At 43.0% G+C, this 13,860-nt stretch overlaps 1 protein-coding gene across 10 annotated transcripts in view; it reads left to right on the top strand.

The window, feature by feature from the left end:
• Positions 1 to 13,453, top strand: part of NFIA (nuclear factor I A) — a 255,928-nt gene extending 242,475 nt beyond the window's left edge. For all 10 annotated transcript variants that reach the window (XM_065673207.1, XM_065673199.1, XM_065673200.1 and 7 more), the window contains one exon: positions 5,826 to 13,453. In XM_065673207.1, coding sequence (XP_065529279.1) covers positions 5,826 to 5,902 — 77 coding nt within the window. In that variant the 3' untranslated portion in view covers positions 5,903 to 13,453. The remainder of the gene's footprint in view (positions 1 to 5,825) is intronic.
• Positions 13,454 to 13,860: the final 407 nt, after the last annotated feature.

Raw genomic sequence — 13,860 nt, 5'->3', positions numbered from 1 at the left:
CTTGTCTTCAGTGTTCACCTCTTGCTTTACGCAGTAGGATCAGATTTCAGGCCTGGAGAAACTAATAGAGAAGTTTCAATTCAGATGTAGGGGAGACCAAAGGCAGTTGATTTATCTGCAGGAGCCTTCCAGCCAGTCACACCAGAAGCCAAATTGCCACTGCCTTCACTCGCCCTGGCCACCCTTTTGAAATGGCATCAAAGCCCCAGTTTTGGTCTCTTGCTTTCCAACCGTGTACCATGGGTAAGAGCCATCACAGGACCTTTCACAAGGTAGAATCATACAATCAGTGAGGCTGGAAAAGACCTTTAAGATGACCAAGTCCAACCGTTACCCCAGGAATGCCAAGTCCACCACTAACCATGTCACTAAGGTGATGTCTAAAGGAGCACTTTCCCGCCTAGCTGTTTACATCCTTATTTTCTCTTTGCAACCATGAAGACTCTTTATCCCAATTTACCTTCCTGGGGTTAATGTCTTTGATTGCCTTGAAGTTCTTGAGGTGACTGAAATTCACCCCCAAACAAAAGAACCCAGCTGATGAATCCTCCTCGCAGGTGCCCTATGGCTGTGGCTCTGGTTCAGCTCAAACAGCCGCTTTGCCGGCGAGCTCTAAAGCTGCAAGTTTCCTCTTTATTTAGGCTCTTATCAAAGGTGATTTTTCCCGCCTGGGCCCGTGCAGCAATAGCTTCCTGCAAGTGCAGCCGTGCCCCAGGCAGCAACGGCCACAGCCGCGTTTGAAGTCCCGATGGCACCGACCCATCCTGCCGCCGGGCAGACGATCCGGGCTGAAACCTAAAGAAAAGGGCTAGCACAGACCAGGTCTTAGCCCCAAGTGGATTAGGTGAAGCTAAGGCTCCTGTGTGTGGAGTTTGTCAGAGTTTCAAACGTGTGAATGTCCTTAAATAACCTACATCGCCCGGAGAAATAAGCCAACTGTCACACCCAGTTCTGGATTCCACATTAACAACCTCCTTCCGCAGCATTAAACTTTGCCCTTGAGGACTTTTGTTTAACTTTTTAATTTGAAAAACAGATAGGGGCTGCTTTACAACGCGCACTTTTTGTGCGAGCTGAAAGGCCTCATTGTTAGGGCAGGAGATGTGCAGGTAGGAGTAACTTTAACAAGTTTGCATTAGATTGTCTTGCTGGTTGCAAACACGTGAGCGGTGCTCACGGGGAGGCCTGGGAGCCGGGGGTGAAACACGTCGCGCAGGAAGGCTGGTTTAAGAAGATTTTAATAAACAATGGGCCCGTTTCTGGGCTCCTGACGCAGGCAGAAACTGCTACCGAAGTCAGTGAGGCACTTTCAGCTTTTCTCCCTTTAAATATCCTGAATCACGGAGTGTTTCCTTGCTGCTCTTCCCGTACAAAGGCCTCGATTGTCGGAAGCGGCTTGAGGATTTCTGTGTGTCTCTGCTATCTCCAGAAGAGCATAAGAAACAAATAGACTTTGGGCTATCAAAGAAACGTAATTGCCATTTCAGACTTCCTGTTTAGGATTCAGTCAAGTAGATATTGTTTATGGTTCATAAAACCTCACTACTGTGAGGATTCTCAGATAGTGGCAGCACAGAGTTTCAACTTTCATGGTGCTGTAAATTAGGGGGGGGACACAGAAGTGTGATAGTGCTCCTCTGAGAACAGTAAAATAGAGCTCTGCAATGGTTAAATGGAATTTTATAAGCACATTCAGTGTGGAACTGTTTTGCATTACATGAGTTGAATACCTTAGAGATGACACACATCTGCAGGCACTTTATTAAATCCTTAGTCAGCACTTTTCAACCTGATGAGATTACTTCTTCATTTGACTGGAGAAAGGGAAGCAAAGATCTTGTACCGGACTGCAGAATTCTTTCTGATGTTTCACCTTGAGTGCTGGGGAAGGACAGAGAGATGCTCGGCAGGACAATACAGACCCATCGTGGCACCAACAACTGTGTGGCAGCAATTTTACTGAGTAGGACCTTTAGCTCTGCTGGATTCATTTAGCTCTAAACTCACTGGGAGAATGGTAAGGTAAATAGAGGGGCAAAGTAAATAGAGAGGAAATAAAATACTGGCTCTCTTATGAAAAAGCGTGGAGATGGTATCATCCTGACTGTATTTTGATAGCGTACATGAGTTAAATGGAGATTTTAAATTAAGAAAGGCAATACTGCATTCTCCATCGGGGTGCAGGTGGATAGGTTACAGGACATGAAGGGATAAAATGGGTAAGGTGGTTAGACCTGAGAGCAGAGCCTGCACCACGTCAAGCAGCGCTCTAAAAGAAGGCATAAAATACTTCAGCCATGCAAACGTAGCGATCCAGGCTGCATTTTTCCCCTCTAAGCCCCCTAATTGTGCAAAAACCCTTTGACAGATTCCAACTATCAGGGCTCCGAATGCATAATACGCTTCCTAGACATTTTCATTTGAGGTCTCCTGCCCCAGCAAAGAGAAGTTTCACAGGTGCTTCAGGAGGACAATGGTGCTCTTCAGACCTAATCCGGCAAGACTTAGACGTGTATAGGAGGCTTGAGGGGGATATGAGATCTTAATATTAAAATGATTAGCAGAAAAGGAGGATCACCCTGTGTGTGCGTTTGGGCTGTAAGATGCACTGAATGAAACGGGTGTCCCAAGAGCGGTGCTGGTGGGATCTGATGCAGAAATGTGCTCTCTAGCCTTGCTATTCTGCTGCCTCAGCCCTTCAAACATCCCATCCAAGAGGGGCTGTAGGAGCAGAGGAAGCAGGATGCAGCTGTTTGAGAGGTGCTCACAATTGGGATCCCATAGAAGCAACTTTCCAGTGGAGGCCATCCAGAGATGCGGCACAGGAGTTTCAAAACCAGCCATGTGCTTTGGGTCGCTCCTGGAAGGGTTAATTAAGTTTTTCATTGGTATTAAGGCCGAGCAGTGTCTGCAGGAGTCATATTGACACCCTAGTGCATGGTAACTCTACTCCTTTATTGACATGTTGCTAGTCAGGAGCACAATAGCACTCTGTGTCTGCAAATCATTGCTAAAATCATCTCAAGGAAAGAGAAGGGAAAAAAAAAAAGAGAGAGAAAGAGAAAAGTTTGAAAGCCCAGCACTAGACAAAGGCCCCAGAGCTGCACTGCGCCGCCGAAAACTCCGGAGTCAGCAACTTCTATTGATTAAAAACTAACCTTTAAAGTAACTCGCAGAGTGTGTGGTTAGCATTTAAATTTAAACATGTCATGAGTTGATTTGTGTTACTGAATACCAACTCCGAAGGAGTAACATTCACATCAGATTTTTTTTCTTTTTCTAATTCCCTTAAGCAGCTAAAGTATTTCATGAAATGTCAATAGGGCAGGGGGGGGGAAAAAAAGGTGTTTTGGAGGGAGGGGACTCGCGCCCAGCTTTGCCGTTTTCTTTTCCCATGCAAATAGTCACCCCAAAAAGAAAAGTGTGGGGAGAGACACACAATAATTAGACCTTTGTCTAACTTTCCCAAGTGCCAGAGAAAGACAGATTAATTAAATATACAACAGTGTTGGTTTTTGGAGTGGGGGTCTCTCTTGCTGTGGAGGTCATAAATTAGGCAGAATAAATACTTCAATGTGTTTGCAGCGGGGCTGCTACGTCAGAGCGGCTGGCGGGCGGTGGGAGGGCGCAGCGCGGCTCTTGCTAATGACAGTCACGTCTGGGGCTGTCTGGTTGCCCCTAGCAACGAGACATGATGTAACACCAGGATGAACTTGAACTTGGGGGACTTGAAAAGGGAACAATAGACCAGAGCAATCAATAAAGCCTATTTCAGTGAAGGATTACAGAGCCGCTCTGGGGTAACCTTGTCTGCAAGGCGCAGGCTGAATAGCAAGATGCGTGAAGGAGCGCGGTGCCGCGGGGGGACAGACGGACGGACGGACGGACAGGCGCACGGACGGGCGGCGGGGCGCAACCGTGGCTTGCTCGCTTTCTGCCTTTTTTTTTTTTCCTTCCCGTGTTTCCTTTTTTTTTTTTTTTCTTTTTTTTTAACAAGAAAAATCTGCTTTTGAAGCAAAAAGAGGAGTGGCGAGGCCAGAGCAGCTCCCGCCATCCCGGCCGGTGGTGGGCCATGTGGCGGTGGGAGCCAATTGGACATCTGCAATCTAGATTCCAACCATCGGCTCTGAATTTTTAACCCCTCTACTCCCCGCTGGGGAACTTCCACAGTTCCCAGCCTGGCCAAAGGCTTTCACGCTCAAATGACAAGCGTTAAGGGACGACCCTGCAAAGTTGGGAAGAGTTTGCAGCGCGCGGTGGTCGGAGGTGCCTCCGGCACGGCCCGCGCTCCGCTTCCCTGCGCCTGCCTAAAATCCATCGGGCCCTGCAATCAGGGAGGGGAACGGGACTTGGCACCGCTTCACAAATCCTGCCAGAAACTTTTCTCTGTTTATGAACTTTACATATGAGAACTATTTGGTTTAATTGCAGCCTGCGTAAATCTAAATATAAAATCTGTAGGCAATAGATGGAGCCGATATGGGACCGGTGTGTTTGTGTTCAGAAGGGTGAGCAGAGGAAGAGTTAGTTAATGAGGTGTATTGGAAGCAGGACAACTTCTCCAATCGTGCTATTTATTTTACTGGTTCCTACCTCCATGGCAAGACCACATAATCTCCAAGTCCCACATGAAACTTGCCTCAGAGTCTTCTGTAAATGTTCATAAATCCTCCCCGGGTTGATTATGCTATCAATCACGTCAGACGCTGAAAAGGAACGGAGGAAAAAGTTGGTAAAACTTGTCGTCAGTTCATACATGCACACGTATGCACCTCATATATTACAGGAGCCAGAGTCCAAATGTACGGTATCAGCAATGGCTCTTTAATACCTGAATCTTTCTTGTTGTATTACTTTACTTCAGGCTAAATAGTTGCCGCTTGTTGGTGTATTCCCACAGCAATATGTCATTGCCAAGTAGCATCCCCCTGCGCCTTCGATCCCAGGGCCTAACACTGCTCTTATTCATCCCGGGTTCAGGTTGGCCTGACCTCGCCGGGGCCGAGCCGGGTCTCCCCGGTGCGGTGGCACTGCCCCGACTCCAGCAGAGCCCACTCCAGCTTCCCGACAGTGTTTATTTTCCTATCAAGGAGCGAAATTGCTTTCTGTGCTCTGGGCGTCTGCGCGGTTGGGTTAAGGACGGTATTGTTGCGGAGCTGAATTCCCAGGGAATTCCCTCCCTTCAGGGGTAGGAAGGAGGGAAAAAAAAAGTTTTCCCAAAGAAAAGCTATTCGTTGAGGTCCACGTTTTGTTTTGAAACACAAGTATGGCCAGAGATACGGGACATTTTCACCCATCCACTTCCCCCCAGATTTGCTTTATCCCGGCTTTTCTCTAGCGATCCACATTTCTCCTAAGAAAACAGCCCTGTTGTTGAATTTCTGTGCATCTGTTCCAGCAAGACAGTTGAAGCAGGGCAGTATAAAGCAACAGATGCTTATGCTGGCACATGCCTAAATACCCAAGAAAACCCCGACTGCAGGGTGATAAATGGCACAGGGAGGCGAATGTGCGTCGCCTTTTCAGGGGATTAGACAAAAGTGAACTGGAGGGATCTTCAAGCCATCATCTATTAAAAAGATTGATAACTTGTAACGTGACACGACCCCCGTGTTCATCTGTAGCTATGTCCAGCGACTGTCAGCGAGAAAAAAATATAATATATTGATTTGTACAGTATTTTTAATTAAGCTTTGTAATTAGGTCGATTCGTTACGGTCTCAATTAGCCCCCCTCTTGGTGGAGGAGGCCGGCATGCCCGGAGCCCTTTGGGAAGCGCAAAAAACGGGCATCGGGGCTGATGCTTCTCCCATCTCTTTTTGCAGTCCTGGTACCTGGGATAAAAGTCTCCGCTTCCCACCACCCACCGGACAGACCACCAGACCCCTTCCCACCTCTGTAACACGGAAGCAGCAGCAACGCAGCGCAGCGACTTCACATCGGCGGAAGGGGAGGCGAGCAGACACCGACAGCAAACTAGTACATGGAAATGGCAAACGTTATGGTTGAATGGCAAAGGCCGTAACTTTTTTGAGATTTTAATTTTATTTTTTTTTCTTTTTTTTTTTTTAGACAACTTTAGGACTGTTGTAATTTCTCCTCTGGTGCTGGAAATGGTTGGGCTTCATAACTTTTGAAGTGTTTCATTGGTAGTGTAAGCGTTAGGTGACACTGAGTAGAACTAGCCTCTGCTGCTGCTTACCAACTCGCTGTTGTAACACACTTTCCATATGGAGCCTAACTGTTTTACAGTATCCTCATCGATTTTTTCCCATCCAAGGTGTGAGACTTCTTGAGAAATCATGAAACACACTTAAACTATAACTTTTGTAGTAGCTGAATTCTGCAATATATAACTTACCGGACAGACATAGAGCATGTTTTTTCTGTAACATATCAGAAAAAAAAAAGAAAAAATTGCAGGTTTTCTTTTTTTTTTTTCCTTTGGTTGGGGTTTCTTTTTTATTTACAGTCAGCACTTAGAGACGTAACATGAACCATCAGAGCATTGTCAACGATGTTTTTTTCCACTCGATTGCAGAGCGATTTAAAACCATCGAACTACTACTCTTCACTTCGAAAAAAAAAAAGAAAAAAAAGAAAAAAAAGAAAAAAAAAGTTTGAAATGCTGCACTTACATTGAAAAAAAAAAAGAAAAACATTTTTTCAACAATTTTCAACAATTACACAAAAATTCACGCAGAAAAGGGGAAGTTGGTCTGTTTTGACAGAAACTGACAGGAATCAATCAAAACAATCGAATTTTGAATTGAGTAAAGTGCAATTTCATTGGATAGCTAAATATCTTTGTAAGATAGAGATTGTTGAAAATTCTATTTTTGTTTTCCAAGTCCTTCCACCCCAGGACTCTAAATTATTGGGGTAAAAAACAGCCTTGCAAGAAAAAGGGGAGCTATTTTTGCTTTTTATGTTTTTTATTGTTGAACTTGTATCCCTTTAAAACTGAAGGAAAATCTAAAAAAAAAAAAATACAAAAAAAATACAAATCTAATGGTGCTTTTACCACAATATGTTAACTACATTAAATGCTAATTAATCATTTTCTGTTATCAAAGCACATAACTAAAATGAAATCATAATCTCTGTTAATTTTATAAGCTAAAAGTCACTATAATGGATTATGCCAATTCTGACAAATTTTACGTGTTTCCGGCAATATAGGGTTTATCAGTTCTCAAACACCTTGGGAATAAGAGAGAACGGTCCAGAAAGTAAAACACCTTCGTGTCCCTGAACTGGTACATTTTCTGGACTGTGAAGAGAACATTAACAGAAACGAATGATGCTGATCTTACAACTTATGCCAGTTCAAAAGCAAGGGCACTTGCTGAAGAAGAGAGAGAAAAAAAATAAAAACAAGAGAAAAAAAGAGACAAAAAAAGAAACAAACACACAAAAAGAGAAGTTTGGACCCCAAACGTCCTGTATCTTATGTACAAAAAAAAGGAAAAAAAAAGAAAAAAAAAAAAAAGAGTGCAAGTGATTTTTTCTATCAGACAGCGGAGCACCCCTTTGCTTCACATGCAACTTTAAGAAGGTTTCCTATACTATACATATATATACGTTCTGGTTGGCGAGTCCAGCTAATCAGAGAAAGTCTCTGCATGTTCTAGTGTTAGTAACTAATTTTTATATAGTTAATGTAGGGTAAAGTAGAGTGCATTAAGACACAATATTGTAATCCCTATTCCAGGCACTTGCCTTTAAACTATGTTTGTTCGACCCTTCAGAAGGGTTTCTACTACTGTCCTATACAATCAAGTAACTGAAATTCTTGGGAAGACACTTTGCTCCTCATCTTTTCCCTGAAACAATGTTTTGTTTTTTTTGTTTTCTTAATTTGCACGAAACGAGATGAAAAAAAAAGAAAAAAAAAAAAATTCCATATCAATGTGCCTTGCCCTGGATAGCGATTATTTGTGGAATTGTTGCACATGTTCCTATATTGAAAGGGGGTTTTTCCCTAGTCAAGCATTTGGAGACACTTTTTGTAAATGTGACTTTTATGTCAGCCATTGTCAGTTCCAACATCTAGAATTAAATAGGATGTTAGTTGTTCCGCAGATAGGAGTAGTGTTGATTGTCCTGTATGGTCAGTGGCAGTGCTATTCTGAGATCTGTAGATGCTAGATTATCAGTATTTTTGGATGTTGCTGCATTTTACATTTTATTTGGAGTCTTCCTTTGTTTTCGTTTTGTTTTCTCCCAGATATATGAAAATATGCAATACCTGCTTATATCATGTAGAAAAGCTTAGCGATTATTAATTTTTCTTTTTCCTTTTTTATTTTGGGTTTTTCGTTTGGTTTTTTTTTTTCTTTTTTTCTTTTTCCTTTTTTCTTTTCTCTCTTTTTTTCTTTTTTTTTTTTTTTTTTTGGTTTTTGTTTTATTTGACCAAAGTTGGTGCTGCACTTGACGCAGTGTGTTTTAGGTGTTTGTCTTTGTACTTTTGTGATTTTGAATGCACATGCAGGAAGGGCTCTTCTTAGAGAAGCAGTCAAACTGTGAAGCACTAAGCTGAACCCTGCTTCAAGCAATTTTTGTTTTACAACTGTTCCTTTCACAAGCAAGCCTTAAAAAAAAACAAAAAAAACACAAAAAAAAATACAACAAAAAAAACAACTTCCTTTTTCTTCAGATTCCCACACCCATTTTTATTAGCAGACTGCAATCAATCCACATTCAATAAAAGTATATAATGCCCATTTTTATATGCACGTTTTTAAACTTCCAAGTTCTGAAAATTGTTTACTGGTTATTCTCTATTTAAGGAAAAAAATAAAATGTTTTGGATTTTCATATGTGTCTGATAAGTGGTTGAGTAGTCATTTTGCTCTATTGTATTGTGTGATTGTTAGTATATGGTATCACATCCTCTAGCCAGCATCCTTTGCCTTCCCTATAGCACTTAGCTGGGCATTACTTTATTAAGACATATGTGCACTAAAAAAAAATAGCAGCTTTCAGTGCTTCACAGTGAAGGGAAAAAAGCCTAGACAAACATTTTGTCAGAACCTTGCTATGAGACAAGGTATTACCAGTAAATTGGTTGTATATACAATAAAATTGCACCCTTTTTTAAACAAAACAAACTAAGCAATAGTTTGGGCAGTTAGTTGTTTTTAGTGAGCATGTTGTAGTCATGGCTGCAAAGAGAGAGAATTAAACTGCCCACTCAGAAGATATGTAATTTGTATGTTGTATAGTTTTATTGATTACACTGATTTATTCTACCCTATTTTATAATGCAGGACTTTTGTAATGTTGTTTAAATGAGGAAAAATTTCTGTCAAAATTAGCTTAGTGGAATTTCTGATTGTTCGTTATAAAGGCAGCGTTCATAGAATTGCTTTTTTTGTTGTTTTTTCTTTTTTCTTTTGGTTTTTCTCTTTTTTTTTTCCTTTCCTTTTTTCTTTTTTCTTTTTTTTTTTTTTTTCTCTTTTTTTTTTCCTTTGGGAACTGGATTTAAGTTAAAAACTTTCCCGTTTCCTTTTTTTGTATGTATTTAAATACAGTTATTTTTCTTCTCTCAATGGTATAGCATATTCCTATGCTTGAGAAGTATAGGCTACTGAAGAACCATTGTAAATGGACATTACAGGTATGCTGTATTTTTGAAGGTATTTTGTCATATTGAGTTTGATGACGCTAAAGTTAGGGAACTCTGAGCAGAATTGTGAGAAAAAGAAGAAAAAAATGTTTTAAAGGCTTTAAAACATGAGGTAGGCGGTCAAGGGTGTAAACCAACAGGGGTTGTAAAGTATTACACACTAAAGTACGTTTTTCCTTCACCTTAACTCTCCCGCAGGAAAGCCGGCAGCTCCGTTCTGTGCAGGTGTAGAGAACAAACAGTGTTTTCCCCTCCGAGCCAGGCAGGGAGCGGGGAGCCGAGCCCAGGGACCCAGCTTGGGGTGTGCAGGCAGGAGCAGGCAGGAGTCGGGCCGCGGCCGGAGCCCCCGGCTCCGCGTCACGTCCCGGTCCCGCTGCCCTCCCAATCGCTCCCTTTGGAGTCACGAGAACAAGTTCTATTCCCTCTCTCCTCCCCCCCATCTCCTTCTCTCCACAGTCCGTCAGACGCACAAATACTCTGACCTGCATCCACCCCCCACCCATCCAAATTTAAAGCCCTAGCGATGGCTTAGAGCGAATTGACTTCTTCTCAAGTTAATTCCTTCCTTTTTTTCCTCTTTTTTTTCCTTTTCCTTGGAGCGAGGGCACTTGCTTTCATCATGCCGCACACCCCAGCGATGCCATTAGTATTTATTCTTCTTCCTTCATCAGAAAAGAAACTTTGGGGCTTCAAGTTTAGGCAGCCATGGTACACTTTGTCTCTGTTGCTTGTTCCCCCTCCCCTTAAGGTCCAAGGGGAAACGAAACACCGAGTTTTCTCGACTCCACAGTATTCAGTCAGCCCACAGGAATATGCAAAATCCCTCTAACATTTTGTTTTTCTTTCTCTAGTTCTCTTTGTTCCGTATATTTGCAGCTTTGTAGTAACAGTGTTATGAAATACTTACTGTACAAAAAGACAGGAAAACCCAGATGCATAGCCTAAAACAGGTTTTTTTTTCCTTGTGGTGAATTCTTTTCTTTTTTTTTTTTTTTTTTTTCTAAAGAATGTCAGTTAATATTGTACTTTGCATTGTGTCTCTGGAAATATCTTTTTTTTTGGGGGGGGGGGGGATGTTTTGTTTTCCTTTTGGTAGAAGGCCTCCATCGAACAAAATTAAAACCATAACCGGCATGACAATGTAAGGAGAGCTTCAATGGCACCTAAACAAGAAATAAATAACAAACCCAACCTCACGAGGTCTGTCGGAGGCAGGTCTTGTGAAGTTACCACTGCCTGCTAGGCAGGATTGTCATTAAATCAAGCTTACAATGCCAATTTTGTCTCGAAGTCAATGCATGTGTTACTGTTTGACAGTAAACCCAGCTATGCCATCATCAAGTCCAAGGCTGCGCAATAGTCTAATTAGTATCGAGTACATTTTCCTTTTATTTTTTCCAATAAAAAAGCAGTGGGATGAAAATTGCTTTGATATATAGCAGGTAACATTGAAGCTATTCCATAGCACTTAACTGTAGTGAATACTGTGTCACCAATTCTGAAATCAATTTAATGTTTAATGCAAATCCATTACATGGTGCTATTACAGGCTGGCAAAATGATTTACAAAAATGTGACAACTTGGGCTCAATTCACTCTGCTTTCCAACAATGTAAATGCATAGCAGTGTTTATCTGCATGAAAACTATGCACTAATCTATCTGAAAAAGAAAAAAAAATGAATATATCAACTTTGGTATCTACTTTCCGTTTACTTCGATCCTTGCCTTTTCGGTCATTGTTATAATGCCAGCTTTAGGACAGAAAGAGTTATAAGAAAACCAGCATAATACCTGATATATTAAAATGTAGTGCCTGTGAAATCTGTATTATATTGCTCTTCTGAAGTAAGATTTTTTCTACACCGGTAGCCTTCGCTGTCTGTCAGAACCTTCTGATATAGGTGATGTAAAATAACCGTACAATATTAATGCATGCTATTCCATAATGCTTAGTAGCTGTATGAATATTACTCAAAGTTATGTTAGTCTTTTTTTCTGACTTGGTTCTTGTCAGATAGGTTTAAAGATATTTCACTGAGAACGCAAAATTCTGTCTTCTCTTGATTTGGGGTGTTTTCAGTATTTTGGAGGTATACATTTACTTAAATTCAGTATTACTTGTGGTTTGGGTTTTTTTTCTTTTTTTTTTTTTTCCTTTTTTTTTTTTTTTATTCTTTTTTTTTTTTGCCCCCTTTTTTGTTCTTTTTGTGGTCAGTTTTGATTTCTCCTCGAGGGCAGGACATGGTGTTTGAGACCACAAATCCGTGCCTGGTAAGATCTTTTCGTCTCGAAAAGCTACCCTAAGAATTCAGAGAGCTTGCTCTGACCAACAGCCGCACACAGTTCAAGTGGAAGGGACAGTCCTTTCTCAAACCCACCCCCGAGGTTGAGCTCACGTTGCGAGAGGTTTCTGAATGGGCAGCGCTGAACCAGGTACCCATGCTTGACCCTTCTTCACACCAGACTTCCTCATATAGAAAGAATTAAAACACACACACACACACAAAAAAAAAAACAAAAACCCACAAAAAATAATAAAAAAAAAACTTTTCAAAAAAAAAAACCTTAAAAAAAAAAAAGAAAAAAAAAGAAAAAAAAAAACCTCATGTGGTTGTTTAGTTTCATGCACAGTTGCAATATTTTTCTTCAGACAAACTCTGTACAAACTTTGGGCCCGATTCATAAAAGCTCCGTTGCTATTAACACGGGAGGCTGGTGGCGTTTCTCTGCCGAGCGGCCGCAGCTTCCCCCCTTCGGGCTGTCCCGCTGGCATTCCTCGCCCTCCCCTTCCCCTCTCCGCCTCCCCTAAGCCCACCGGAGAACAGGAATGGCCGGGAAGGGGCTGTGCAGGAGGCGAGGCAGTGCAGGGCCGTGCTCCGACACCCCGGAGGCGCAGGCTGGCAGGAGGAAGGGGGGACAGGACGGCTCCGTGCAGGGCTCTGTGACACCCTGGGACGAGGCTACTGGGTTACTGGACCTTATCCCTACCAGGCAAACTGCGCTGGGCCGCTACCTCTGAGCTCTAGGGAAAGCCTTCGGGAAGCGAGCGCTGGGACACGATGTGAACCTTTGTTGGGTTTTTTAGGGAAGGCTGTTTTCCACTTAGCTAATCCTCTGTGCTCGAGCATGAACAAGAACAATTGTGTTGGGTGAGATTCCCAAACACACACAAACCCCCCCCCCCCTCGCCTTTTATCTGCATCCACAAATTAATAAGAGGGGAAATACAAACCAAACAAGATGAGTTTCTAGGACAAGAGCATGGTAGGAAGAGAGCGCCCGGCCCGGCATCGCCCGACGGCTGCTTTGGGGGAAAGCTCTGGGAAATTCTTTGCTTTGGAAATACAATCAAGGAGAAAGCTGGGTTTTGGCCGAGCCCTGACCTGGCCCTGCCTGGGCCCGGCCCCGCCAAGTCCCTGAGCCTCAATTGGGAATTCGGGGCGCTAAAATTTCCACCGGCCGTGTGAAAGATCCGCTGCAAATTCACTTGACACCCGTGTTAATACCATGTCGTGTTCATTTCTATTTTATGAGTCAGGCCCCTCGTGCCTCTAGTATCCTTGTATTGACTCTCATAGCTACCATTTTAGTTTTACTGTGTTCTGTGAAAAAGAAAAATTGTAATTGGTTGAGAATCACTGTGGGCATCCATTCTTATTCAACTAAGTCTCCGCAGGTTTTTTGAGCTGGTGTGGATTAGTTTAACTCTTGTATTCAACCATTAGTGCTACCACCTTCTCACATTACAATACAATTACTGGAAGCAAGTACTGCATTTCCTATGCAACAAAAAAGGAAAATAAAAAATTGCTAATGCTAACGGACTGTGTTGTTCTTTACTGGCACCCGGGCGCTCAGGGCCGCGGGCATCGCTGCTGGGCACCGCACCGGCAGCTCGGGTACCGGCCTCCGGCCTGGGCAGGTTTGGGGGTTCCCAGGCAGTGCCTTCAGCCCTGATCAAGGGGATATTTGGTTAAATCGAGCCCCGACCATCGCACTGCTCAGCCTTACAGAATCCCAGCCTGGTTTGGCTTGAAGGGACCTTAAAGCTCCTCCAGTTCCAACCCCTGCCACGGGCAGGGACCCCTTCCACTGGAGCAGCTTGCTCCAAGCCCCTGTGTCCAACCTGGCCTTGAGCACTGCCAGGGATGGGGCAGCCACAGCTTCTCTGGGCACCCTGTGCCAGCGCCTCAGCACCCTCACAGGGAAGAGCTTCTGCCTAAGAGC

The sequence above is a fragment of the Lathamus discolor genome, chromosome 3 (assembly GCF_037157495.1).
Source record: "Lathamus discolor isolate bLatDis1 chromosome 3, bLatDis1.hap1, whole genome shotgun sequence".
Lineage (NCBI taxonomy): Eukaryota > Metazoa > Chordata > Aves > Psittaciformes > Psittacidae > Lathamus > Lathamus discolor.
This window is presented reverse-complemented; position numbering and strand designations above follow the sequence as displayed.